The 27,610-nt window shown below is 43.8% G+C and overlaps 1 protein-coding gene across 1 annotated transcript in view; it reads left to right on the plus strand.

Annotated features, from left to right (window-relative positions):
- The first annotated feature begins 4,128 nt into the window (after positions 1 to 4,128).
- Mnd1 (meiotic nuclear divisions 1) overlaps positions 4,129 to 27,610 on the plus strand; it is a 57,310-nt gene continuing 33,828 nt past the window's right edge. Inside the window, exons 1-4 of the mRNA XM_052180284.1 lie at positions 4,129 to 4,236; positions 11,416 to 11,481; positions 15,045 to 15,102; positions 18,781 to 18,929. Of these exons, the coding sequence (XP_052036244.1) occupies positions 4,234 to 4,236; positions 11,416 to 11,481; positions 15,045 to 15,102; positions 18,781 to 18,929 (276 nt within the window). The 5' untranslated portion in view covers positions 4,129 to 4,233. The remainder of the gene's footprint in view (positions 4,237 to 11,415; positions 11,482 to 15,044; positions 15,103 to 18,780; positions 18,930 to 27,610) is intronic.

Consider the following 27,610-nt stretch of genomic DNA (forward strand, 5'->3'; position numbering starts at 1 on the left):
GGCTAACAATCTTCAGCCAGCTGTGTTAATTTAACATATAGTCTCCACTTTTCCTGAGAAGTAACAGCTTAATTCTTGATTCACAAGGCTACCTCTCCCACCTCAGAGGCCAAGCTTTGGATCCTTAAAGTTGTTAATTTACAACTGAATTGGATACTTCTGGGACAAGTTAATCCTATTCCACCTTTAACTCTTGACCTTGTCTGTTAAGCAGACTGGCTGTCTCCACCCAGGCTCACCTGGATGGAGAGATTACATGTCTGTTAAAGACACTTGCAGACCCCCCTGGCTTCAAAACTTACACAAGTGGATCTCCAAAGAGGGAGCCACATAGAACTCAGATCTATGTGTGTTTGTTTTTGAACAAACATGGGTACCAGCGAGACGTGCGAGGCAAAGCACTGCATGGGGAGGTGAATTTCTGCTTCTGAGTCCCCAGGAAGTACACCTAATTGCATAGGGGTTAACGTCGAGAGGCTGTCCTTAAAATAATAAGGGAGCCTATTACCCCTCCTCTGAAAAAGACGTTATACAATATTTAAGAGGAATTACGGTCAATGCTTCCCCTCCTGGTTAAGGCCCGCCTTCTTATGAAGGATATTTATCCACTTGTTTTCTACCTCCTCGTGTTCAAATTAATAAAAAAAGGGAGGACATGTACAGAGCCATATTGGGGCAGTCTTGCACTTGGTCAGAGTTTGACTTTGGTCAAGGTTAACTTCTCCCAGTTAGCCAGGATCCTGCTCCACCTAGGGTGGAGTGCACGTAGTAAAGGTCAAGTTCATTGTTCCTCCAGGTATAGGGATTCCTGAATTAAACAGGTGACCCACCCAGCTGCCGGAGCAGTCAAGACGAAGACCTCCAAGAGAAGCTAGACAACTTCCACCGGAACTCAGCCTGGAGTCTGGGGGGAAGGGTTTGCCCGAACTGTTATAAGGTCTGGCGCCATTAAAGTTTACGGCTTTGATCAGTGAACATTGACTTGGCCGTACGTTCTTTTCGCCTCTCTTCCCTATGACCCCAAAATTCTCTCAACAGGTAACCCGGTTCACATGTAGCTGCTGGCGGCTACAATTGCTTGCATTTGTATAGTTGTTACTTGATTGGTGTCTTAGTCAGGGTTTATATTCCTGCACAGTCATCATGACCAAGAAGCAAGCTGGGGAGGAAAGGGTTTATTCAGCTTACATTTCCACATTGCTGTTCATCACCAAAGGAAGTTAGGACTGGAACTCAAGCAGGTCAGGAAGCAGGAGCTGATGCAGAGGCCATGGAGGTATGTGTCTTACTGGCTTGCTTCCCCTGGCTTGCTCAGCCTGCTCTCTTATAGAGCCCAAGAGCACCAGCCCAGGGATGGTACCACACACAAGGGGCCCTACCCCCTTGATCACTAATTGAGAAAATGCCCCACAGTTGGATCTCATGGAGGCATTTCCCCTACTGAAGCTCCTCTCTCTGTGATAATTCCAGCCTGTGTCAAGTTGACACACAAAACCAGCCACTATTAAGCCTTAACTCTTACTTTCTTATTCATCCTCAAGATCTAAATAACTTTAAAAGTCACACAGTCTTTACATATTAAGAGTTCAATCCCTTTAAAATGTCCAATATCTTTTAAAATTCAGTCTCTTAACTGTGGGCTCCACTAAAACACTTTCTTCCTTCAAGAGGAAGAATCCTTTTGAAAATATCAGGGCAGTCATAATCAAAAGCAAAAATCAAACTCCAACAATGTCTGGGATCCAACTCAAGATCTTCTGGGCTCCTCCAAGGGCTTGGGTCACTTCTCCAGCTCTGCCCTTTGTAGCACACACCTTGTCTTCTAGGCTCCATCTGCCTGTACTCCACTGCCGCTGCTGTTCCTGGTGGCCATCTCATGGCACCGGCATCTCCAAAACACTGCTGTCTTCTGCTGTAACTAGGCTTCACCAATAGCCTCTCATAGGCTCTCTTCATGGTGCCAAGTCATAACTCCTTTGCATGACCCCTTCAATCCTGGGCCATCAGTTGCAACTGAGTTGCACCTTCACCAGTGGCCTTCCCTGGCCTCTCACAGTGCCAAGCCTCAGCTGTTCTTCATGACCCCTTCATGCCTTCAAAACCAGTACCACTTGGGTGACTCTTACACATTACCAAGTTTGGCCACAGTGTGAGGTACAACTGTGGCTATCTCTGGAACACAGCCTCTGTGCGCTCAGAAAACACTTCCCAGAAGATTTCACCACAGTGATGCTGGTCTCTTGTTAATCACTGCTAATTTCTTAGCTCCAGCTAAACAGCATCAATAGTCCCAGTAAAACTAAGGTTTGCTTTAGTGGTTCTGGTATCTTGTTAATCACAGCTGATTCTTCAACCCCAGCTAACCAAAACCACAGAATCTTCACAATCAAAACACAACCTTGATAGTCTTTATCAGGTGATGGTCTTTAATCTTCCCTCTGAAATTCCACAAGCCAGGCCTCCATCATCTGCACTGTTTTCAACATTATCTTCCAAGCTCCTACACAGCATGTCACATGGGTCTTTGGGCTAGAAGACTGAATGGGTCTTCTAGCCCAAAGTTCCAAAGTCCTTCCACAGTCCTCCCTAAAACATGGTCAGGTTGTCACAGGAATACCCCACTATGCTGGTACCAATTTGTCTTAGTCAGGGTTTTTATTCCTGCACAAACATCACAACCAAGAAGCAAGCTCGGGAGGAAAGGGTTTATTCAGCTTATATTTCCACACTGCTGTTCATCACTGAAGGAAGTCAGGACTGGAACTCAAGCAGGTCAGGAAGCAGGAGCTGATGCAGAGGCCACAGAGGGATGTTTCTTACTGGCTTGCTTCCCCTGGCTTGCTCAGCCTGCTCTCTTATAGAACCCAAGAACACCAGCCCAGGGATGGTGCCACTCACAATGGGCCCTCCCCACTTGATCACTAATTGAGAAAATGCCCCACAGCTGGATCTCATGGAGGCACTTCCCAACTGAAGCTCTTTTCCCTGTGATAACTCCAGCCTGTGTCAAGTTGACACACAAAACCAACCAGTACAATTGGATAAACTTATTTCCAGTATAATAATAATAATAATAATAGCAGAGAGAGAGAGAAAACACAGCACTTGCTGTCAGGAAGTCCTATCCAGAAAACCTAAGGTTGAAAAAAAAAAAGAATAATTGCAATACAGAGCAAATCAAGAGCTCTAGAAAAGTGTTAAAAAGGTGGATGCGACGAAGCTCTGTGTCACACAATCGACAGGGACACCTCTGCTACATACCTGTTGTCAGGGTTTGAGCATGGCAAGCAGGTTTGGATACATACTCACTTCCCATCATTACTCTCCTTTGGAGAGGCTTTAGACTTATGCTAATCACCTTTATCCCATCTTATGAAGTAAAGATTTTAGTGAAACTTTGAGAGACAGATTCACTAGTAGTTGCAAGAAATACTTTAGAAAGCTTCCACATACTCCTTATTAAGTTCTTACAATGAGCAGAACCAGAATATTTACAGTTCACTCACAATACAGAACGCCTGCACTACTCTATCCTGCACTACTCTATACACTCTCACCCTTCTCTATCAGAGTCCTTTTTAAGGCTAGAGGTGGTGCTCGACTTTAATCCCAACATTTAGGAGACAGAAGCAGGTAGATCACTGAGTTCCAGGCCAGCTTGGTCTACAGAGAGCGCTCCAGGGTAGCCAAGGCTACACAGAGAAACCCTGTTCCAAAAAGCCAAACAATAAAATAAAATAAGATAAAAGAATTAAATAGAAAAGAATCTTTTATAAATGTTCTCATTTCCTGCAGTCAAATCCCCATTTTTTTTAAGTTAAAAGAACACACTTCAAAGCGAAAACTCAAAAGTTGCCTTTAAAAAGAAAAATAAAAGCTACATTGAACACATAAGTAGCAAGCAACTCTGCAACCCCAGAGGCGCCGGAAGGGCACGGAAGCCGGTCGTGCTCCAGCCTCTACCCCAGGCCCCCTACTTTTCCTTTCTGCACACACGCCCGCCCAACCCAGACCAGTCTGTCTGGTCTCAGTCAGGTCCTGCCTATCTCAGGCCCCTCCCCTGCTGGCCCTGCCCATCACCTCAGGCCCCGCCCCGGCCAGGCTCCTCCCTCGAGTCCCGCAGCCTACGAGGGCCGCCAGGGGTCGTTGCACCTCCCCTGCACTTCCTCCGGTCCTTCCCACCCTACGCTGTTGTTGGCGCCAGACTCAAACAAGGAGGCCGCTGCGCGCAATATGGTAAGAGCGAGGCTCGGACGCGTGCATCTCCCGGCTTCGGGGTCGCGGCGGCAGGGGTTGCGCCTGGCCAGGCCTTTCGAGGTTGGCCCCGCGTCCACTGCTGAGCCCGAGCCCTGATGGGTCTGGTTCCGGACTAGAGCGTTCTAGAACCGAATCCAGAAGCCTGGCAAGTGGGGCCGGTCCGCGGCTCCCGACCGAGAGCCCCAGGGCGCACGCGCTGCGGAGTTGGCCACCGAACTGTTCAGTGTCCTTCGGTTCTGCTGGAATTAGAACCCGGGGCCTTTTACTGGCTGGGCACAGCGCTCCCCTTCACTCCAGCCGCACCCCACCCCTGTACTTCGTAGGCTAACAGGAGCAGCCCAGTAGGTCTTCCCTCCGCCTTTAGATCATGGCAGTGACACCCCCTCACCCCACCCCGCGACCCCGCCTTTAAGTAAAGGGTAGGACGCCCCCACCCGCCCCCAGCTCTGCCTTAGCGTGGGGCCCATGTGTGCGGGCTAACCCTGGTTTACTACCAATCTGCACTGTCTTTTCGAACTTAATGACTCTGCCCTTTGGATCGTTTTCATCCACCTTCAGAGTTTTGTGTTATTCTTCCCACTTTTGGCGATCGAATGTCAATGTGTCGCTAGAGTGACCCCAGATTTTAATATCTTAATTTAGTTAAGTGGCCGTTACACAGGGTGGACCAGGATCAGGTCGTAGGGCATTTATTTGATGAAACTTGCCCAGCTGCAATTATAACTGATAACGGCTTCTTTGTGGTTAAACTAACAACAGGGCCACCTGGGCATGAAATGGCCCAAGGAGCCCAGGACCAGACTCAGAACAATGTTACCAGTGTTTGGTGCTATCATGTTTCTCTTTGTAGAATTAAAGTACCCAATTAAAAGGAACTCCCGTATTATTGAAGTGCCGGCCTCACCCTCCTATTTAACCCTCTTTATAGGGCAGTTGCCTACTGCTAAAGGGATTTAATGACTGTTAACGCTTCACATAGGTATTGCTATTAGTTTTATATGTGAGCAAGAAAAAAGTTCAGTGTTATTCTGGTCAAAGTTAAACTTTTGACCTCTTTCCTAATCGTGAATTATTATTCTGATTTGATTTGTTAGGTAAGCTATTACAAGCATAGGCATACAGTTGGAAATCGGAGGTTAACTTTGAGAGGGACATTTTTTTCAAAACATTTATTACAAATGACCAACAGGGCTGATAGGAGGAATTCTGTAACTACGTATATTGGAGAAGATTCTTTAGATACAGGACTCTAAAAAGTAGCTTAAAATACTCGTCAAATAGGAAGTGTCCTAATCCTCAGGTGGCTTTGAGTCTCCTTTATAATCTGAAGGCATCCCTGTTTTACCACAAGGAGACACCCCTCCCTAGTTTTAAAGACTGAGTCCTTGTTATTTTTCTTTCTTGTTGAAGTCTGTAATGCCAGTATGATGGCCTTTTTATATTTGTACTGGTTAGTTTTGTGTGTCAACTTGACACTAGTTGGAGTTATCACAGAGAAAGGAACTTCAGTTGAGGAAGTGCCTCCTTGAGATCCAGCTGTGGGGCATTTTCTCAATTAGTGATCAAGGGGGATGGGCCCCTTGTGGGTGGTGCTATCCCTGGGCTGGTAGTCCTGTGTTCTATAAGAGAGCAGGCTGAGCAAGCCAGGGGAAGCAAGCCAGTAAGTAACATCCCTCCATGGCTTCTGCATCAGCTCCTGCTTCCTGACCTGCTTGAGGTTCAGTCCTGACTTCCATTGTTGATCAACAGCAATGTGGAAATGTAAGCTGAATAAACCCTTTCCTCCCCAACTTGTTTCTTGGTTTGTGCAGGAATAGAAACTCTGACCAAGACAGTATTAGTTATTTTAAATCTGACCTTGGAAGTTTCCAACTATGATTAGTAAGAACTCATAAAAGACAGAGATAAATCACTCTGAAAGTAATACAAATGTATGATATAATTCAGCTGTATTTATATGTTTATATCTGTTGAATTAAGAGCTTTCCTAAACTATGTTCCCCAGGACATTAGATTCTCCTTATTGCTTGCCTCTGGGGGATCGCAAAGGACTTTCCAGAACCTGTTTATAATACCAAAATATTAGGAGCTTGCTCCCAGATTGGGGCTGTTTTCTCCTGATTTAGCCACAGGATAAAGTCCTAATGTCAGGAGCTGAGCGAGCCTTGAATGAGTCAAGTCCTGAGTGAGCATGTGCTGTTGGCCAGCTTGGCCTCACCAGAGACTCCCCTGCCCCCCCAGCCTCAGGCTTAGAGAGCTGGCAACGTCTCCCCAGGAGAGGAATGCGAGTTTTGACAGTCTGCGTGGAGAACGCACACCGCAGCTTTGCTCCCTTCCGCGTTTTTATGACCTGAAGACCACTCCCCTAGAGAGACTGCTCTTGGGTTACCAAGATGAGTTAAACCTGCCTCCGAGTCCAGATGTATGTAATAACCCCGCCTCTGTGTTTATCAGCACGTAATGCCCCACTGATGCAGTCCCCTGCCTCTGTTCAACTCTATAATGAACTCCTCGCTGAGCTGCAGGGCTGCAGTTTCTCCATCCAGGAGCCCAGCCCACACCATCCCAGCTTTCTGCTCTATTTCTCCTCCGTTCCCTCACTGCTCCAGTCAGGCCCAAGTCCCTGCAGCCATGCAAAGGCACTGTACCTGAAAGAGATTTCCACTTCTCTCCCAGAACCCCTCATAGCCTTGTAAATCTAGAGAGAAAAGCAAGTTACAACCACAGAGAATACTTTTTAATATGCACACCCAGCCCCATAACTAGCACTCCAGTGTGGTTCATACAGGGTGACCTCAGCAGTAGCCTTTTTAAAATTCTTAGCTGAGTGTATATACGGTAGCTTGCACGCACTGGCGAGGGAAGGGAAGCTTAGCTGAGGAGTCTTTTGCTGGGTGTGATCTTCATGATTGGCTCAGATACTGCAAGGGAGCAGTGTGGGAAGGGTTATAAAACCCTCGTGGATTCTAGCTTTGGACCTGAGGTTTAGACAGCTGTTCTGTATAGCTTCCTGGGGCCTGGTACCCTCCTGGGGAGAGTGCTTTGCTTTCTCTCTGCAAGCAAGGTGATGGCTGCGGGCTTTCCTGCTATTTAATTCACCCTGGGTGTGTATTTAGGAGTGTGGTGGGCTTTGACACTTGAGCAGCTTAGCGTTGGCAGTTTTACAGGTTGTGGCCCTGAAGTTCAGAGCTGGCCTGTATGTCTGCTCTGTCTAACTTACCCCACTTGCTAAGCCCTGAGAAGGCAAAGGACAGTGGATATTCTGAATTTTCTCAGTTTGCTGACATTTCAGTGCAGTAGACCAATCAGTGCAAATGTGTCCTGGGAACACAGGCTCAGCCTATGAGCTCAGCCGAGGGAAATCTGTGGGGAGAATGCCAAATTACGCTTTGGGGGAACTCTTTGAATATGCAGAGGAGAGATTTTTCTTTTAGGTGGAGGAATAATTTTATCATCATCATCACGACCCAAATTACATAGTTCTTCACTTTGTTATGGTAAATTTGAGGGCGAGAGCTACTCTAAATAGTAAGTTGGGTCAGGTGACAAAGGGCTTTCTACATCCTCTTAGGATGCTTGATATGAGGACTGGAACCATCAAAGGTTTTAAGGAGCCTCACAGTCAGTTTCTGTTAGAGGATGAGACAAAGTGTGTTTAGGCAGCTGAGGACAGTTGCAGGAGATAGCCAATGAGGGCTTGGATCCAGACAGAGGCAATAGAGTGGGCCAGGCAGGACGTATTAGAGTAAGAACCAGCGTTGACAGAACTTGGTAATTGGTAAAGAGATGGAGGCACCTAGGATGGCCGCCAGGTCTTTGGCATAGGTAAAGAGTATATCTGAGACTTCAGATGTCAAATGGCAAGTTTGGAGTATGTGTAGGAGAGAAAGGATTCAGTTTGGACCAGTTGAGTTTGAAGTCTGTCCAGCAGGCAGGTAGATACATGAGATGGAAGTTCAGGGGCATCTTTAGGGCCAGATATAAAGATCTGTGGTCTCATCACAAGTGCTAATTAAAACTAAAGAAGATGAGATCAAAGAAGAGATTTGAGGAGAGGAAAGGCTCAGTGGATCCCTGGGGGACTGCTGTGCACCAGAGGGACAGATGGGGAGAGTGGGGGCTGCGAACGAACCTGGAGGCTGCTTTCCTGTGCACACACTCATCAAGAAACACTGCATCACCTTGGTGCTGTCAGATGAGTTAGCTTCTAGTGTTGCCAGAAGAAATACGGAGTGCTTCCAAGATCCTTTTCTTAAGTGTTGGAGACTGATGCTTTCTTATGGCGTTTTTGGTTGGACAGAATCAGTCTTTATCTTCTTATATAAAAATACATCTTAATAAACAGTTTTATTTTGTTATGATTTGTTGAGTAGTAGTTTCCTCCAAGATTAAAACTTTGCATCTTGGAGAAATTCTAAGATACAGGATATGGAAAGGTCTTGAAACAGAAGAGTGCAGGAGAGATAGTTACACAGGAGAGATAGTTACACAGGAGAGATAGCTACACAGGAGAGATAGTTACACAGGAGAGATAGTTACACAGGAGAGATAGTTACACAGAGGTAAAGCAACAGGACGGTCTGAGGCCGTGGTGCTCAGCCTTGACAATGCTGCGACTCTTTAATATATAGTTCCTCATGTTGTGATGATCCCCAACCAAATGATTTTCATAGCTACTTCATAAATGTAATTTTGCTATTGTTACAAGTCATGATGCAAAGATCTGCTTTCTGATGGTCTTAGGTGACCCCTGTGAAAGGGTCATTTGACCACTGGCTGAGAACTGTTGATCTAAGGAGCCGTGGAACACCCAATCCTGAGGGAAAGCTCATTGAATTTAGACAGGAAGTAAACAACTCCAAAGAGCTTTAGGAAGTCCCTGAAATTGACATAGGCACAGCACTCCCAGTAAAGACTGCTGAGAGTCACTCAGATGAGCTTGAAAGTGCAAGACCAGTGCAGCACCCTGAAGAAACAAAGACCAGGCAAGCGGCCTGGGAGAGGCTCAACTAACTGAACTTCTGGGAAAGGACACTGGGTGGTTTGTTGAGGCGATGCAAGATGTACACTGTGCTCCAGATCTGCAGCCTTCTGAGCTGTCAGGTACCTAGGGGAGGCTTTGGGGATGCAGCTGTCTGTGTCAGTTCTACTCCTGTAAGTCCTTTCCCATAGTCCAGCAAGTAACCCAAGAAAATTCATGAATTCACCAAGTTGAACTTTGATGGTATATGTACTTTGAACTGTCATCAGTTATCTATCTGCTGAGACTAGACACTTATTCCTGTTTCCCACGGATACAGTGTCACACAGCATGATCTTGTGCAGTTTTTGAGAAGGATTCAGAACACTTAACTATTGGGCCAGGTGAGATGGCTCTTTGGGTAACAATGCTAATGCTAGGCCTGGCCTTCTGAGTTCAAGCCTTGGAACCCACATAGAGGAAGAAAGCCAACTTTGGAAGGTTTTCCTCTACCTTTTTCATTGTTCCTTAGCACCCCCTAGTAAACAACTAATAAATAAACGTTAGTGTGGAATCCCAATCCCAGACTAGTGCTGTTTCTCAAATTGTTTTTATTTTCATTGGAATTTTTGCCTGGAAAAAACTTGGCTCCTCTTTTTGTTTAATTTGAATGTAAGTTGATATGTTATATATCAGACCAGCCAGTGGTCTTTAACCTCTGAGCCATCTCTCCAGCCCCTGCCGCTACACTTGAATTTGACTCTAATCTTGTCATTCCTCAGCTCTAGAAATTATTATATATATGTGTATATATATATATGTACATATATATATAATAAGAATTATTCTGTATTTTAGTTACATATTATCTTATCTTATTTTCAAATTTGATAATGACTCACAGATATTACAGGCTTCCATTTTCTATCTGGATAAGTTTTTTCTTTCTTGAGCCTACACATTCCTGTCACTGTTTGTTTCTTTCTTTCTTTTTTTTTTTTTTTTTGGTTTTTTCGAGACAGGGTTTCTCTGTGTAGCCCTGGCTGTCCTGGAACTCACTCTGTAGACCAGGCTGGCTTCGAACTCAGAGATCCGCCTGCCTCTGCCTCCCAAGTGCTGGGATTAAAGCCATGCGCCACCACTGCCCAGCCTGTTTATTTCTTTTTAATTAAAATATTTAATTTTTTTTATGTATATGATGTTTTGCCTGAATGTATATTTGTATACCGTGTATATACTTAGTGCCAAGAACGCCCAGAAGAGGGGGACAGATGTCCAGGGACTGAAGTCACAGAGCCACCATGCAGGTGCTAGGAAATGAACCCTGTCCTCTGGAGGCACAGCCAGTGGTCTTTAACCTCTGAGCCATCTCTCCAGCCCCTGCCGATACACTTGAATTTGACTCTAATCTTGTCACTCCTCAGCTTTAGAAATTTCTGAGCATTTCTTCATTGTCGTGGTGAGACCCACTCTCTTCCCAATTAGCCTCTGGTCATCTGACCATTTGTTCCCTCTGCACAGTCCATCCAGTAGCCATCTTAATGCGTGTCTTGGATGTCACAACACTGTGCTTGTGAGTGGGATCTGCACAGGGCACCCCTCCCCACTTCCTAGTCTGACCAAATCCTTTTCATCTCTAGCCTTCTAGATTAACATGTCTCCCTTCCCAGGTGGGATTAATTAACTCTGTGCTGTGTATTTATGCTACAATTTGTGCTTGTAGTTATTAATTAGTTATGAGTGACTATCTGTTTTCTTTCAAAAGGCAAGCCTTCTGAAAGTTAATACAGAGGCTTGTCATTGCTTCATTTTATAGATACTAAGTTTCAACAAAGGGTGTGGCGGTACTCACTGACAGGCTGGTGGCTCTCTTAGTTCAAGGCCAGCCTGACCTACATGAGTTCCAGGACAACCAAGGCTACACAGAGAAACCCTGTCTTGAAAAACAAAAACCAAAAATAAAAATACATTTCCACAGAATGTTTTCTCAATCACTGTTTGCATAGAAAATTGTCAGTCCCTACTTCAAGAGTTGACATATAGTCATTGAAGTGAGTATTCGGCCAGGTTTGAGAGCGACAAACCTGATGCTATTAGAATCAAACACATTTTAAGATAATGTTCAATGCCAAATTGTTGTGGAATGCTGTTTTTGTTTAAAACTGCTGCTTTTTGTTTTTGTTTTTGTTATGCTTTAGTCAAAAAAAAGAGGACTGAGTGCAGACGAAAAGAGAAGTCGGATGATGGAACTATTTTTTGAGACAGTAAGTTATTTCTCCTAATGTTGTTAGTATTCTGTGTCTTTCACAGTACATATATCTTTACAGTACGTTGTGATTCTTCTGCTATGTAAATCAATGGTAAAGATATTTTTTTGTTAGAGACCCATACTGACTTGGTTCTGCCGGGACACAAAAAGTTCTGTAAATTTTGGCTCTTCTGAGCTGAGGAAGAGGAAAGGGATGTATCTCTTATCCACGGGGTTTTATCTGGACTGTCCTATACAAGTACTCTCACTCTGACTCATGTGTTTGATGGTGACTCTTTCTGTCTGACATAGTTGCAGTAGTTCCCTGAGTGCTGGTGAACCAGGCCTGGGTGCAGACCTGGCCTGGGCGTCGCCGAGTGTGGGTTTTATGAACTCACCAATGTGCAGTCCCGTAAGGTCATCTGCTTTGCTTTACAGCTGAGCACTCGGAGACAGGGTGTCTGACCCAGGATCTCGGAGAACCAGAGTGGACATTAGCCGGCTTTAAACAAGGAGGGTCGCCTGGTTTTATGGGGAGCACGAATACCTTGCTTCTTTGTGTTTACCAGTCTGTCTACAGCGCAACGTTTATGATGATGCCCAGGACTTCTTAATGTATTCCAGATGTCTGCCAGTCACTAAGAGGAAATAAAGTTTCAGCTTCGCTGAGTGACAATGTCAGAGTTCAAACCCAGGCTCCAGAGCCTACTCTCTTTACATGTTCCTGTATGTGGCCTTTCTTTCAGGAAGAAACAAGTGCAAACAGGCCTTGTACTCCCTTCCCCCCATCTCCCCAAATCGTCCCTGTGGCTCAGGAGGACCTTTGCTCCACTGGCTATTTTCATCCTATGCAGATGGGGGAAAATGGTAAAATAAAATATTACATTGCTAAAACTCCTTTTCATTTGATAGTGCAGACTCTCAGTAAAGCAGTTAAAGTGTTCGCGGGACTTTAGAAAGCCTGGCTCTCACCACTGCTGTTCCAAAGATGAAGTGTGTGTTTTAGGTTCTTTTTCTTTGACTGAGTTGAAAATTTTTTTCTGTAGCCTTAGAGCAAAAACAGATTTAATTTCTTCCAGGCAGTAGAAACCCAAGGAAAGTAGTGAAATGATTTTATTTATCCTTTGAGTATAAATTTTCTCAAATAACAAAGTTGGCCATTTCTGATTTTAAAATGTTCACCTTCACCTTCAATGGCATTTTGACACTAAAGACCAACACTGAAGACTAGCCACTTAAAGATGTTAATACTGAGTTTCCCTGCAGTTGTTAGTTCTGTTAGTTGGTTCTTGTCTTCCTATTTTTATCTTCATGCTATGATGTGGTATGTTGTTGCTTACTGTCAATGGGGTGGGGGGTGTAACAGTGAGCTTTGAAAACCTAATGGAAAACATCTCATCTGTTTTTCCCTGAATGAGACCCAGTGTATCTGGGATCCTCTTATGCCAAATGTTGGTAATTATTAGGCATCAGCCCCTCAGGATTCAGAATAAATCAATGTTATGGTCCAAGGTAACGTGGATTCTGGAATTCAGTTTCTGGAATTTGGATTCTAGTTTCATTCTTGATAAGTAAAATTCCAACAAACTCAAATATGGTCACTATGCTGTCAGTCATGGCATTGGCATTCGATGTGGTCCTTCTCCAAGACAGTGTCAAGACCTAGTGCTCACTCTGTGGTGCTAAGTAGAAAAATGCAGACTCTAAACAAACAATTGCAGTATGATTCTACATGTTAATGGTAGGGTTATGTTTATAGTCTGTTTTCTTGGTCACGCTAATGAAAGTGAATACCTTCTGAATTAATTAGAAAACTTACTAGTTAAGCTCCGCCACTTCTAATCACAGATGCTGGCTGGGCACCATGTACCTTACCACTTCTAATCAAGTACATGGACCCTGCTGCCTCTAATCAATCGAGGGTGCTGGCTAGGCACCGTGTATTGTATTGTCTAATCACGGGTGCTGGCTAGGCATTGTATCCTGCTGCTTCTAATCATGAATGGTTCACCAACAATGTTTTGGGAATGTTTTCAAAAAACATTTGTAGTAAGGACAGCTCATGAGGAGCCCACAGTTGCAGTCCTCAACATCATCCACTTTCTATTCCTTTTGTTTTGGAGACAGTTTGTGTATTTCTAGATTCCAGGCTGCTTTGTCGATAGACAGTTTGCAAATGCTTTCTTTTAGATAGTTATCTGTCCTGTCCATTTCTTTTTTCTTTTTTCTTTTTTTTTTTGTTTTTTGTTTTTTGTTTTTTTCTGAGACAGGGTTTCTCTGTGTAGCCCTGGCTGTCCTGGAACTCACTCTGTAGACCAGGCTGGCCTCGAACTCAGAAATCCGCCTGCCTCTGCCTCCCAAGTGCTGGGATTATGTCCTGTCCGTTTCTTAACATGTATGTTTGGGTGAGCAGTGGTCGTGAGCATTATCAAGGTTTAGTTTCTGTTCTCCTGAACTTGCTTTTTCAGCTTATTTAGAAAGTAGTGGGCCCCTAGCCCATCCTAGTCACAGGGCTTCCTTCTAATTATTCAGTGTGTTAGTCTTTCCAGACTAAGTCCCTTGCCCTGACCAGATGCTTTTCCACACCTCAGTGGTCAGCAAGAGTGACCCCTGGCCACTAGATTAAATCCACCATAGGTGCATTTCCGCTCTGTGTATATTAAGTGTATCAGCATGTGGGTCAGTAAGTGGATCAGTGATTGGTACACTGCATGAGCTAGACAGTTTCTCAATCACGAAGAGTTAACTGCTTCATAAAACCTTAAATGAAAACCAAGTGGAGAGTTGTCTAACTCTTAGTGACTGCTGCGTCAGAGGAGCGTGATGCACACAGTAAAGGACTGACTTTCCCCGCTTTCTTTTTTCCTTGGCTCTCATTCCCTCCCTCATTTCCTCTCCCCCTTCTTTTCTTTTTGATATATGGCTTTGTTGTATTGCCCAGACTGGCTTCGAAATTTGGGGCCCAGGTAATCCTCCCATCACTGAGCTTAGTAGTTTTTTGTTTTTGTTTTTTTATTTATTTTGTTTGTTTTTCTTAGATTTATTATTTTAAAATTTTTCTGTGTATGAGTGTTAGCCTGCATGTATGTAGTATACCATGTGTGTGCCACAGATGCCAGAACACATCAGATGCCCTGAACCACCATGTGGATATTGGGAACCAAATTAGGATCCTTTGTAAGGGCAGTGAGTGCTTTTAACCACAGAGCCATCTCTCCAGCCTCCTGGTTTTGGTTTTCTGAACATCAGAGTGTCAGAGCAGCACGTTATCTGATGGCGCAGGGTACCCACCAGGGCTAGGTTTCCTGCTTTGATGAGAAGATGTGTTGTTGTTGTTGCTGCTGCTCTTGTTCCAGTCATGAAGAGACAACTGTGCTCATGTAGAAGTATGTCTGCCTTAAGTTCAGTGGATGGCATTGAATGAGATAGCTTCTTCTAGTTCTAAAATGCTCATTTTTAGTACAGTAGTCATTTGTAGACATAGCTTTTTGGTGTTATGTGCTTTGAACACAGCTATAGTAAATATAATAAATAGAAAGTAATCATGTATTTCTCATCTTCTTAAACTCTTTTAAACAGAAAGATGTATTCCAACTGAAAGACCTGGAGAAGCTTGCTCCCAAAGAGAAAGGCATCAGTAAGTACTAAATAGACTGGCAGAGGGGGGATTGGGGGCCCAGGACTCAGTCTTTTCTGCAGTCTTCTTTCCTTTTATGGACAATGCAGACATCTAGAAATAAATGTATTTGTAAAAGCCCCATGTGACACTCCTTAGGAATCAGCGCAGTCTCTGTGTTTGGACCCTCTGCCCTAGAATGCATATGTGCACTTGCATATATACTTTTACCCATGTGCACTCTTATTTTATTGTTTATTTCAAGAGAAATAAAGATTGTTTCATTTATGGTAGTGTTTGTCAAATATGATACCTTTACATAGTGCATTAGTTTCCTGAGGCTGTATTACTGTTTATTATAAGTTTGATAGCTTAAAGAAAGTGACTTCTTTTCCATGCCTCTGAGCTCTAGAGGCAGAAGATTGACATGAAGGTATAGGCAGGGTTGTGTAGTGATAATTCTGGAGTTTTGGTTTCTTTAATAAATACAGAACTATTATAAGAATATGTTTTCACTTTAATCCTAGGTGTAGGAATATGGGGCTGCTTCCCAGCAGCTGACTATGATTTGCCTCATGCTCTAGCAGGGATGTGTTTTTGCCAGTTGTAGTTAGTTTCTATATTTCTGTGATGTTTGGATTCTGAGAATTTTTTAGAGGATATATAAATGCCAGAGCCCCAATAAATTGGGTGGGGGGTGGTGGGTTGTTCGGGAGAGTTGGGTGGGTGGTGGTTGGTTGTTCGGGGGAGTTGGGTGGGTGGTGGTTGGTTGTTCGGGGTAGTTGGGTGGGTGGTGGTTGGTTGTTTGGGGGAGTTGGTTGCAGTTTGTTAGTAGTTGTGCTCAAAGAAGAACTAAAAAGAAAAAGTTAGATTTAGATCTCTCTTTCTCTCTCTCCCTTCCTCCCTTCCTCTTTCTCCACCCCCAAGCCCCATCTGTGTTTCTCTACTGTCTAGTTTTAGGGGGGAAAACTGGGTGGATAAAGGGTGGGAAAAAAAACCCACAGAGTAGCAAAGACCAGCTACAGGGTTGGTTCCCTGGGAGATGGAGGAAGACCCTTCTCTCCTAGGACCCCCTGGCTGGCAGTCGTGTGTGCCTGATTCCTGTCCTTGGTACCGCCTGCTAATGGCCTTCCTTTCTTTGTTGTTTGTTCCCTTTTCTCTGTGACAGTCATTGACCTTAGGGCTGATTCTGCACCCAAGGTGATTTTGTCTGTATTTTTTAATTACACTTATCTGCTAGTCAGACTTTGCATTGCTATGACAGAATGTGTGACGGAACAGAATCAGAGGAGAAGTTAGTTTTGCTCAGTTTCAGAGGTTTTAGGAGAGATGGGTAGAACAGCAGCTCCCATCGCTGAGCTAAGGAAGAAAAACGTTGTAATTTTCCTGTTCTAAAATCACGACTATAAACATTTTGAAGTTTTATCTGTCAGTGTATATCTGTACAGATCTGACATGAGGGAAGCATGCTGCTTATGCAGTTTTGTGTGTGTGGTTATTTGTCTGTGTGGTGGGGCAGCTGGTGTGCTGGGGACTGGCCTCATCCTTAGCCTAGTACTCTACCACTGAGCCGCACTTTGCTATTATGTATCTGTTTAATATAACACCTTGCCTGCATGTGTATATAGCCTGCTTTAGAAGTGAATTCTATCCTGTGACTACTTATCAAACTTGCATAGTTGGTCATCTGTTGTTGACTATTCAGATCAGTGCTCCTTAACCTGTGGGTCATGTTCCCTTTGAGAGTTGAATGAACCTTTCACATGGGTCATGTAAGATCACTGGAAAACAGATATTTACATGACTATTCATATCAGTAGCTAGATGACAGTTAAAAAGTAGCAGTGAAAGTCATTTTATGGTTGGGAGTCACCACAACATGAGGAACTATATTAAAGGGCGGGAGAGTTAGGAAGATTGAGATTCACTGATCTACATTGTGTACAAATGCTGCTGCTAAAAATATTGTGTAATTAACATGCTCTGTGCTCTGAACTGAACTGTGCTCTTTCATAATTCATATGTTGAATCTCCAACCCTCTGGAAATCGGATCTTCGTGAGGGAGTTTTGCAGTCTCTGCACTTGGGAAATCATGAGTTGAGTTAGTTTGATCTCCATGGTGAGAGACTGTCACAGTCAAATGCAGAAATGAATGATTATGTGAGGTTTAAGAGTGGGATTCTAATTTTAAGAACAGGAAGAGAGAGATCTTTGTGCATGTCTCCTGAAGAAAGGCCACTCACAATGAAAACACAGACTGTCTGCAGAACAAGCAGAGCATCCTCACTAGTGACTGTTGGGTCCTGTCTTGTCCTGGGTGCCAGAACTTTGGGAACGGGGACTGAGCACAGGGCCTTACCCCTCTGAAGCCAGTGCTCTCTGGTGGTGTCTTCACTGCTGTTGGTGTGACTGCTCTGTGGAGTTTGGTTATGGAATACAAGCAAACCAAACCTTTGTCTTAAGTGTTTGTCTGCCTCTCAGGTACTTCATTAGGCTCTGTCTGCAGAAGTAAAATCAAAAATAAAGTCTGTGTAGCTCTCAGAGTTTGACTGTGTATTCCTTTGTTTGTTTGTTTGTTTGTTTGTTTGTTTCGAGATAGGTTTCTCTGTGTAGCCCTGGCTGTCCTGGAACTCGCTCTGTAGACCAGACTGGCCTCGAACTCAGAAATCTGCCTGCCTCTGCCTCCCAAGTGCTGGGATTACAGGTTGACTATGTATTGTTAAGTTGTCTTTTGGAAAGGTTTGACCAAATTGTACTCACTGGCTTTTCTTCTCTTTTTCAGTCCTGGGCACTGTGTCCAGGTCCTGTCCGAGCCAGGCAAGCACTGGGTCACGGAGCCTTCCCACTGGCTCCTCTCATTTTTACGGTCCAATTTTAGAGTCTTAGTTTTAGAAATCCAATTATTATGCTACTTTCCAATTTCTTTAGATACTAAAAAATTGCTTTGACAAACACGTATGTCCATCTTTGTGTTCTGTGGCTGAATTCACACAAGGGAAATTTCTTCAAGAAGGAAAGGCATACATGTAAAGCTTTAGGTACACACTGCAGTATTTCCCACCCGTGGTAATGCGGTAATCCTTGAGTCCTCTCTTCTATCTTTCCATGTTGTAATTTGGTTGGGGGGGTGCTATACTGTTTGTTCTAGGTTGTCTTCAGCGTGGGTTGAAAAGGCTAGGTCTGAGCTTAGCAATAGAGCACTTATCTACATGTTCAAACCTGGTTTCAAACCCTAGCACTACAAAAATAAATACAGTTGAAGCTAAAATATATTGACCATCACTGTGTATAGAACATGTTTCCAGGTTTTCCCCTGGTGCTGTGATGTATACTCTGTTGTGGTTAGTCGCTCTTCCCGCCTGTCTCATCGTCGCCTCTGAGTACCAGGCTGTTCCCACCACCAGTGTTCAGCTGCCACCGTCATGCCACCGTGTCCTGGTACCCTGTGCACCTCCTCTTTCTTCTCCCCTTTCCAGTCTCATGGCCTCGGCACACATTCACTCACGTAAGCTCCTAAGGTCTGTGTGGAAGAAAGACCTGCGCTGCTTGCCTCCTGAGCCTGGTCACCTCACTTCTGGTAAACACATAGATGCCTAGCTCTTAATTGTAATATTCTCTGCAGTGTTTCTCTGGTTATTGCTTTTGAGTTTTCCTTAGGATGCTGCTTAACATAGCATCTGCGAATGCTCTCTCCCCAGCCGCCATGTCAGTGAAAGAAGTCCTCCAGAGCCTGGTGGACGACAGTATGGTCGACTGCGAGAGGATCGGGACGTCCAATTACTATTGGGCTTTTCCGAGCAAGGCTCTTCATGCCAGGAAGCGCAAGTTGGAGGCTCTGAACTCTCAGGTAAGTCACCACCGAAATGGTGGCACAGAAGTGCTTCCCTTAATGCTTTTCTCATTCAGTGGTTCCCTTTAAACTTCAAACAGGTATTCTTATTTGGGCTCAATGTCTAAAGAAAATTACCATCTCTTTCTCATAAAAGGGATGGCTAGGGGCATAGTCGGTGGCAGGATGCTTCCGTCGCTTGCACAAGCCCCGGGTTCCCCTCCCAAACACTACAACCATAACAACGCAAGACCTTAGAAGGGCCTTAGCGTGCTTCACTTTTATTTTCCTATGTTCTATTACCTAGTATTTTAGTTCTTTTAAAAAAAAGTCAGTAGACTCCGGGAGGGGCAGCTTTAGAGTTGGTTTACAGGAAATGATGGAAAAGGAGAGAGAAGCCCTAATCTGTTCCTTCCTGTCTCACTCTTATAATTTCCTGTTGCTTTTATCATGTATTATTAATATATATATTTGCATAATAGTTGGCAAGCCAGTTTTGATATCTTATTAGCTAGAGCCTGCTAGAGCTAGGGGCTCACTGTTAGGTGTTTTATGGCTGTTTTTTTCTTCCACATGTGTAGAGAAAGGGTGTAGGGTGTGTGCGCGTGCACTCATGTGTGTGTATGTCCTATGTGTATGGATGCGTGGGGGTCCGTGGGGGTGATTGTGGGGGGGGGAGAGAGAGAGAAAGAGAGAGAGAGACAGACAGACAGACACTGGAGGGCAACCTTTAGTGTCTTCCAGAATGCTGTCATCTCCTACTGAGACAGGGTTTTTATTGACTAGAACTCAATAATTCGCTAGACTGGCTGGCCACAGAGTCCCAGGCATCCTCCTGTCTCCAGCTCCACAGTGCTAGGTTTTCAAGCATGCACCACTTGACATTATTGTACATGGTCTGGGAATTGAATGAGGTTCTTGTGCTTTGCTTTACTGTGAGGTTTTTGGTGGTGGTCTTTTGCTTTTTGGTTTATTTTTTGTTTTTTTGAGACAATGTCTTGTGACTTAGGCCAGCCATAAACTTGCATTGCACTTGAGGAGATTTTTGACCCATGATTGTTCTGCCTTCACCTCCCAAGTGTTAGGATTATAAGTGTGTGCTACCAACCAACAGATTTTGACAAATGCATGATTTCATGTGTCTACAAGTCCAGTGTCTTACCCAGGAGTGTCACTGCCTGAGACGACGCCTTACTCTGCTTGCCCATCCTTCTAGTCCTTCAGCTCTGGAACCGCCGCTCTTCCTCTCAAGACAGGATCTATCTGTAACCCAGGCTCCTCACTACAGTCCTGCCTCAGGAGGCAGCTGACCTTTTATGTCTTTAGAATTTTACTTTTCCAAACTTGCATATGAAATCATATGTGCTGTAGCCTTCACAGATTGGCTTTTTGCACTTAAAAAATGCATTTAAGGTTCCATTGTGTCTTTAGAGGTTTGATAGCTTAGTTTTCTTGTCAGTGAATAAATTTTAACACATTCATTATGTCTCAATATATGCATTGAGCTTTTGGACATCTTGGATGCTTCCGGGTTATGAAGAATCTGCTGTTAGACCTTTGTGTCTGTGTGTTTGTCTACTGCATGCTTTCAGCTTATTTGGGTTTTACCGAGGGTCATCATATCTGGATTGTGTGGTTAGTGTGATTTGTGTGCCTTCCAGTGTAGATGCATGCACTATTGTGCAGACTTGAGTTTCCCTGTCATGGTACAGTGGTGTGGTCAGTGGATAATCAGCATGTGGTGGTCTCATTGTTTCTGTCTGAGCTTCCTGCTGCCGTGGTGGGGAACTCCATTTTATACACGCAGGCCATCTGGATGGGAGAAGATAGAATTTTATTTTAATCTTTTGCTGATTTTTCACTGGTTTCTTCAGTGTTGACTTGTAAAATTCTTGTATCCAAAGACATGAAAATATAATACTGAAGAGGTTTTAGAATCCATGGTCAGGGCAGAGTTCTTATTTTTATTTAGTAAAGATGGTGGCTACCCAAATACCTGCCAAGGGAAAATGAAAATTGAGGCTTATTCATTGTAGAAAGGAATAAATTCTGATATACAATACAGTGTGAAGATATGCTAGGGAAATGAGCCAGCTATAAAACAACCCATAGTATGTGACCCCACATGTCTCATGGCCAAAGTACATCATGAGTCAGGGAGCAAATAGGAAGAGAAAAGGCCCGTGCCCACAATGCCTTTGGAGGACTGCCCCCATGACCTCATTTCCTTCCATTAGACCCCACCTACTAAAGGTTCTACCACCTCTCTGTAGTCCCATTTTGAGTTAAACCTTTAACATGGCAAAATTCTAAACTATGGCATGTGGCTGTTTTTCTAAACCTTATTGCATTTTTCTGTCTTGATTTTTGCTTTTATCACTTTTGAGAGTTCAATTTTCCTTCATCTGTTTTTAGCCAGATTCTCACACCTCTGAGACTTTGTCTCAGACCCGCTAGCTCACAGACAATTGTTCTTTATGCTTGTGTTAAGGTCTTACCACAAGTGTTGTGTGTGGTTTTGATATGCACTGCCTGTGTCCTGTAGTAAACATGGCGTGTGTTTACTAATGTAGTAAACATGGCGTGTGTTTTTCTAATGTAGCGTGTGCTCTGTTAAGGGAACAGTCTATCTAAAACAAGCTCCTTCTCTTCCTTCCCTCCCCTCCCCTCCCCCTCTTCCCTTCCCCTCCCCTCTCCGAATATGACTATAGAGGAATGTCCATTAGCAGCATCAGGCTAGGTTGTGCATCCAGAAAAGCCTAACGACTAGATCATAAGAACAGCTGAGGCTGTGTTTCCGAGACGTGTGTCACAGTGCTTCATCAGTTTGTGAGGTGTGAATTGGAAGTAGGCAAGTTTGGTTCTTGAACAATCTCTGAATGGTGTTCAGTTTCTTAGGCAAGCAGGTCAGGACCCTGTCATGAGACGGGTGGAAGGAAAACCCCCGGTTGTGATATTTTCTGCAGCACAAGTGAGATGTGGTGATCAGGGGATGGTGAAGTGTACCAATGGGTGGTGTCTGTCACGAGACAACACAGCGCAGAATATCAGCCAGTGTCTCAGCCAGGCCTCAGAGAAGTGGTGTGTCAAAAGGAGGCTCGAATGTATGTATAAGGGAAGGTGACTGTGGTGAGTGTGTGGATGGAGATAGTGTGAAGCAGCCAGCCACAGCAAGCACAGCCGGTGAGTACTTCTAAGTGACCGGATGAGAGAGACAACGGCATACAGTGGGGGGTGCTTCTGGGATCATGTGTAATCTATACTTTAAGTATACATACATGAAGAAGCATGAGACTAAAGACTTGCTCCAAACAATGGCAGAGCCTAAGTAAAAGATCTTGGGTCTTCAAAAGCACTTCGACCTCTTTACCTCTGGACCCCTCTGGAAATTAAGCCTTTGTTAATTATTTCATTACCTTGTTAAGTAATTCATTACTTATGGTCATATTCTGAATAAGTATATTGCTTTGTAGTCTTTTTATAAATCTAGGTTAGGCTTTCTGTTAGTTATCTTTTACTGGGTGAAAAAACAGTATATCAAACACTGTAACTTCAAGAAACAAACACTGAGAGCATCCATCTCTGTGTGTCTGAGAACTGGGCCCGGTTTCAGTGAGTACCTCCGGTTTCAGTGAGTACCTCCAGCTTGCGGTTGTGCTGGAGGCTGTAGTTACACTGGTAGGCAGGGCAGCATTCTCGGCCGAGCGTCCTCCTGAGGGGGCACAGGCCGCTCAGCACTGCCCTTCAGGTACAGGTTTCGGCTCTGTAGGCTCTTGGGCTAAGGACCCCACATCTTTAACTTTGGGCCAGAGGTTTCCCTCAGTTCTTACTGTGGGTATTTCCAGAGTGCAGTTTACTGCAGTCATACCTAGACTATTACCTAATAAATGTAAATTCTTTGTAAAAAATTATGTTTATAGAATAATGACAAAAATATAAAAGTCTGTACATTTCTAGTACAGATGCATTCTCCCCCTGAATATTTTTTTAATCCTAGCTGATTGAATCAGTGTTTGTGAAACCAATGGGTACAAGGACCAATTAGGAAAAAAAATTTTTTTTGTTAAAATTTGTTTAGTACATGTCCATATTTATTTTTATGTTTTCTGTATGCAATGTGTTTCTTCTAAGGATATATAATTGGGTTTTGTATTTTTATGTAAAGTAACAATTTCTGTCTTTTAGTGTGTTAGACCTTTTATATTTAGTGTTAGGATTGGTGTGATTAAATTTGCTGTCATAATTGATTTTTGTTGCTTGAGAATAAAGATTGTTTTCTTGATTCAACAAATAATGTACTGAACATTTGAGCCTTATAGATGGTTAGTTCTATCTTAAATTGGTTATACAGGTGCTTATAACATGTGCCTATGGTATAAGGCAGAGAGATACTTTACCTTAAATGAAAAGGGCCAAACGTAGTTTCGTTTCTTTCTTTCTTTTTTTTTTTTTAATTTTTTTTTTTTATTTTTGGTGTTTCAAAACAGGGTTTCTCTGTGTAGCCCCGGTTGTCCTGGAACTCACTCTGTAGACCAGACTGGCCTGGAACTCAGAAATCTGCCTGCCTCTGCCTGGGTCCGCTGTGTCCTGTTCTGAGCACTGTTCTAACCTACCCCAGAGCTTGGTTTTTGTTTTCCTCAAGCAGCTGGGAAAACTTGCGAGCTTTTCTTCAGCTTTTCGAGGCTTGCTTTCCCCGATTGTGAGAGAGGCCACTCTGCTTTCATGGGCTGTGGTGAAGGTGAAGTGCAAGGCTCCTGCTACTTTAGGGTTTCTGCAGATGGTGGTCGCACATTCAGGTAAATTATGGCTCGCGCAGGAGTGTAGACGGGAAACTTACTTGCTCAACCAGAGCAAGTAACTGAGGGCGTGCATTTTACCGAAGGCCATTCAAAAAGGAGAAGTCAGTGTTCATGCTTGGTAGGAAAAGCTGAAGCTGTGTGGTAGTGTGATTTTTATATGGAGGGCGGAGTGAGTGACGCCTGGGGCCCACAGCCTGGAGGATGCTGCTCACCTGAAGACCAGGTGCCCCTGATTGGCCACACTCATGGCTGCAGTGAAGGATCCGCTCCTCTGCAGAAGGCCAAAGTAGAAAGTCTGCGACTTCCTTTGAGTTTTCTTGTTAATTATTTCCAGATTGGCCTGGGGTGGGGGTGGGGCAGCTCTTCATTTCCTTCCTTTTCATGTCATTCCTGTTCTGCCACTGACTCCAATTACGTGCAGGAATGTGCTTGTCTCTTGAGGATAGACATTCTTATAGGAAATTTGAAAATTAAATCAGGAAATATATTTTTTCTCCTCGTTTCAGTTTTTTATTTTGGTCATCATTGAAGACAGTCTGAAGGACTCACAGTTTAATTTGTTTTAAGTTCACCATTTTCTAAAATGACAAGCCAACAGTGCTGTCTGTATCATGTGTTAACTTCCCAGAGATTTGCCATGTGCTGGTAAATTCTCTGAGTGTAAAAATAGGTGATCTGTGCCTAGAGGATTTGCAGTTTCCTTGATAAGGCATGGTTATCTAATGTACTTGAAAATAATTAACAAAAAGCTATAAAATAACTTTTAATATGGTAGCAGCAAATGCTAAGCTTTGCTGTGTATTCTGTTACACAGTTTAGGACAAAGGCAAGGCTCTTACAATTTTTTAAATGGCATTTATCTATTTATTTGTTTGCTCATTCATTTTGTATGTGTAGGGCATATGTATGTGCCATAGCACATCTGTGTGTTCAATCATTCGTGTATAGGGGTGTATGTGCATGCCATAACACATGTATGTGTTCATTCATTTGTATGTATAGGGGTGTATGTACATGCCATAGCACATATGTGTGTTCATTCATTTGTATTATAGGGGTGTGTGTATGTGCCATAGCACATGTTTGTGTGTTCATTTGTATTTTAGGGGTGTATGTATGTGCCATAGCACATGTGTGTGTTCATTCATTTGTATGTATAGGGGCGTATGTATGTGCCATAGCACATGTGTGTGTTCATTCATTTGTATGTATAGGGGTATGTCTCAGTTAGGGTTTCTATTCCTGCACAAACATCATGACCAAGAAGCAAGTTGGGGAGGAAAGGCTTTATTGAGCTTACACTTCCACATTGCAGTTCATCACTAAAGGAAGTCAGGACTGGAACTCAAGCAGGTCAGGAAGCAGGAGCTGATGCAGAGGCCATGGAGGGATGTTTCTTACTGGCTTGCTTCCCCTGGCTTGCTCAGCCTGCTCTCTTATAGAACCCAAGAGTACCAGCCCAAAGGCGGTACCACCCATAAGGGGCCCTCCCCACTTGATCACTAATTGAGAAAATGCCCCACAGCTGGATCTCATGTAGACACTTCCCCAACTGAAGCTCCATTCTCTGTGATAACTCCAGCCTGTGTCAAGTTGACACACAAAACTAGCCAGTACAATTGACCCCTTGTCAACTTGACACTCAAACACATCACTATTAAGCCTCAACCCTTACTTTTTATTCATCCCCAAGATCTAAATTACTTTAAAAGTCCCACAGTCTTTACATATTAAAAGTTCATTCACCTTAAAATGTCCAATATCTTTAAAATTCAAAGTCTTTTAAAAATTCAAAGTCTTGTAACTGTGGGCTCCACTAAAATACTTTCTTCCTTCAAGAGGGAAACATATCAGGGCACAGTCACAACCAAAAGCAAAATTCAAACTCCAATGGTTCAATGTCTGGGATCCAACTCACAATCTTCCGGGCTCCTCCAAGGGTGTGGGTCACTTCTCCAGATCTGCCCTTTGTAGCACACAGCTTGTCTTCTAGGCTCCAGCTGCCTGTGCTCCACTGCTGCTGCTGTTCTTGGTGGTCATCTCATGGCACTGGCATCTCCAAAACGCTGCTATCTTCCACTGTAATTAGGCTTCACCAATAGCCTCTCATAGGCTTTCTTCATGGTGACAAGCCTCTGCTCCTATGCATGACCCCTTCAAGTCCTGGGCCATCAATTGCAACTGAGGCTGCACCTCACCAGTGACCTTCCGTGGCCTCTCACTGTGCCAAGAGTCTCAGCTGCTCTTCATGACCCCTTCATGCCTTCAAAACCAGTACCATCTGGGTGACTCTTACACAGTACCAAGTCCAGCCACAGCACAAAATACAACTGTGGCTATATCTGGAACACACTCTCTGTGCTCTCAGAAAATACTTCCAAGAAGATTTCATCTCAGTGATGCTGGTCTCTTCTTAATCACTGCTAATTTCTTAGCTCCAGCTAACCAACATCAATAGTCCCAGTAACACAAAGGTTTGCTTTAATGGTTCTGGTATCTTGTTACTCACAGCTGATTCTTCAGCCCAGCTAACCAAAACCACAGAATCTTCACAATCAAAACATGGCCACTGTAAGAGTCTTTAATCTTCCCTCTGAAATTTCACAAACCCGGCCCCCATCTTTTGCACTGTTCTTAACATTGTCTTCCAAGCTCCTACAGAACTTTCCACCGAGCTCTTAATATTCTAATGGCTTTTCTAGCTCAAAGTTCCAAAGTCTTTCCACAGTCCTCTCCAAAACATGGTCAGGTTGTCAAAGGAATACCCCACTACGCTGGTACCAATTTGTCTTAGGGTTTCTATTCCTGCACAAACATCATGACCAAGAAGCAAGTTGGGGAGGAAAGGGTTTATTGAGCTTACACTTCCACATTGCTGTTTATCACTAAAGGAAGTCAGGACTGGAACTCAAGCAGGTCAGGAAGCAGGAGCTGATGCAGAGGCCATGGAGGGATGTTTCTTACTGGCTTGCTTCCCCTGGCTTGCTCAGCCTGCTCTCTTATAGAACCCAAGAGCACCAGCCCAAAGGCGGTACCACCCATAAGGGGCCCTCCCCACTTGATCACTAATTGAGAAAATGCCCCACAGCTGGATTTCATGGAGACACTTCCCCAACTGAAGCTCCTTTCTCTGTGATAACTCCAGCCTGTGTCAAGTTGACACACAAAACTAGCCAGTACAGGGTATATGTGCATGCCATAGCACATGTGTATGTTCATTCATTTGTATGTATAGGGAGGGGTATATGTGCCTGCCATAACACGTGTGTGTTCATTCATTTGTATTATAGGGGTGTATATATATATGCCATAGCACATGTGTGTGTTCATTCATTTGTATGTATGTGCCATAGCACATGTGTGTGTTTATTCATTTGTATGTATAGGGGCGTATGTATGTGCTATAGCACATAGGTAAAAATCAGTAGATAACCCACAGGGATCAATTCTCTCCTTTCACCATGTGGAAGGTGATCAGGCTTGGTGTCAAGTGACTTCATCAAACTGAGAAATCTCGCATCCAAAGACAAGGCTATAAATATGTATAGTTAACAAAGAGTTCTTAGAAACTGTTTTATTGAACTGAAAGGTGGGTTAGGTTTAGATCAGTGTTTCTCAACCTTCCTAATGTTGTGATCCTGTAATACATTTCCTCCTGTGGTAACCCCCAACCATAAGTTATTTTGTTGCTACTTCATAACTGTAATTTTGCTACTGTTACAAGTTATAATGTAAATATCTGATATACTGAATGTCTGACATGTAACACCCAGAGGGGCCGCGACCCACAGGTTGAGAACCACTGGTTTATGGAAGGTGGAGCTGTGTGGAGAGGCGCTAAGGACTGCTGCAAAGGGTTGTTGGTGTCTGCTTAGGGAGGGTTAGTTATGAGCTTGTGAG

This window comes from Apodemus sylvaticus, chromosome 4, assembly GCF_947179515.1.
Source record: "Apodemus sylvaticus chromosome 4, mApoSyl1.1, whole genome shotgun sequence".
In the NCBI taxonomy this organism is placed as follows: domain Eukaryota; kingdom Metazoa; phylum Chordata; class Mammalia; order Rodentia; family Muridae; genus Apodemus; species Apodemus sylvaticus.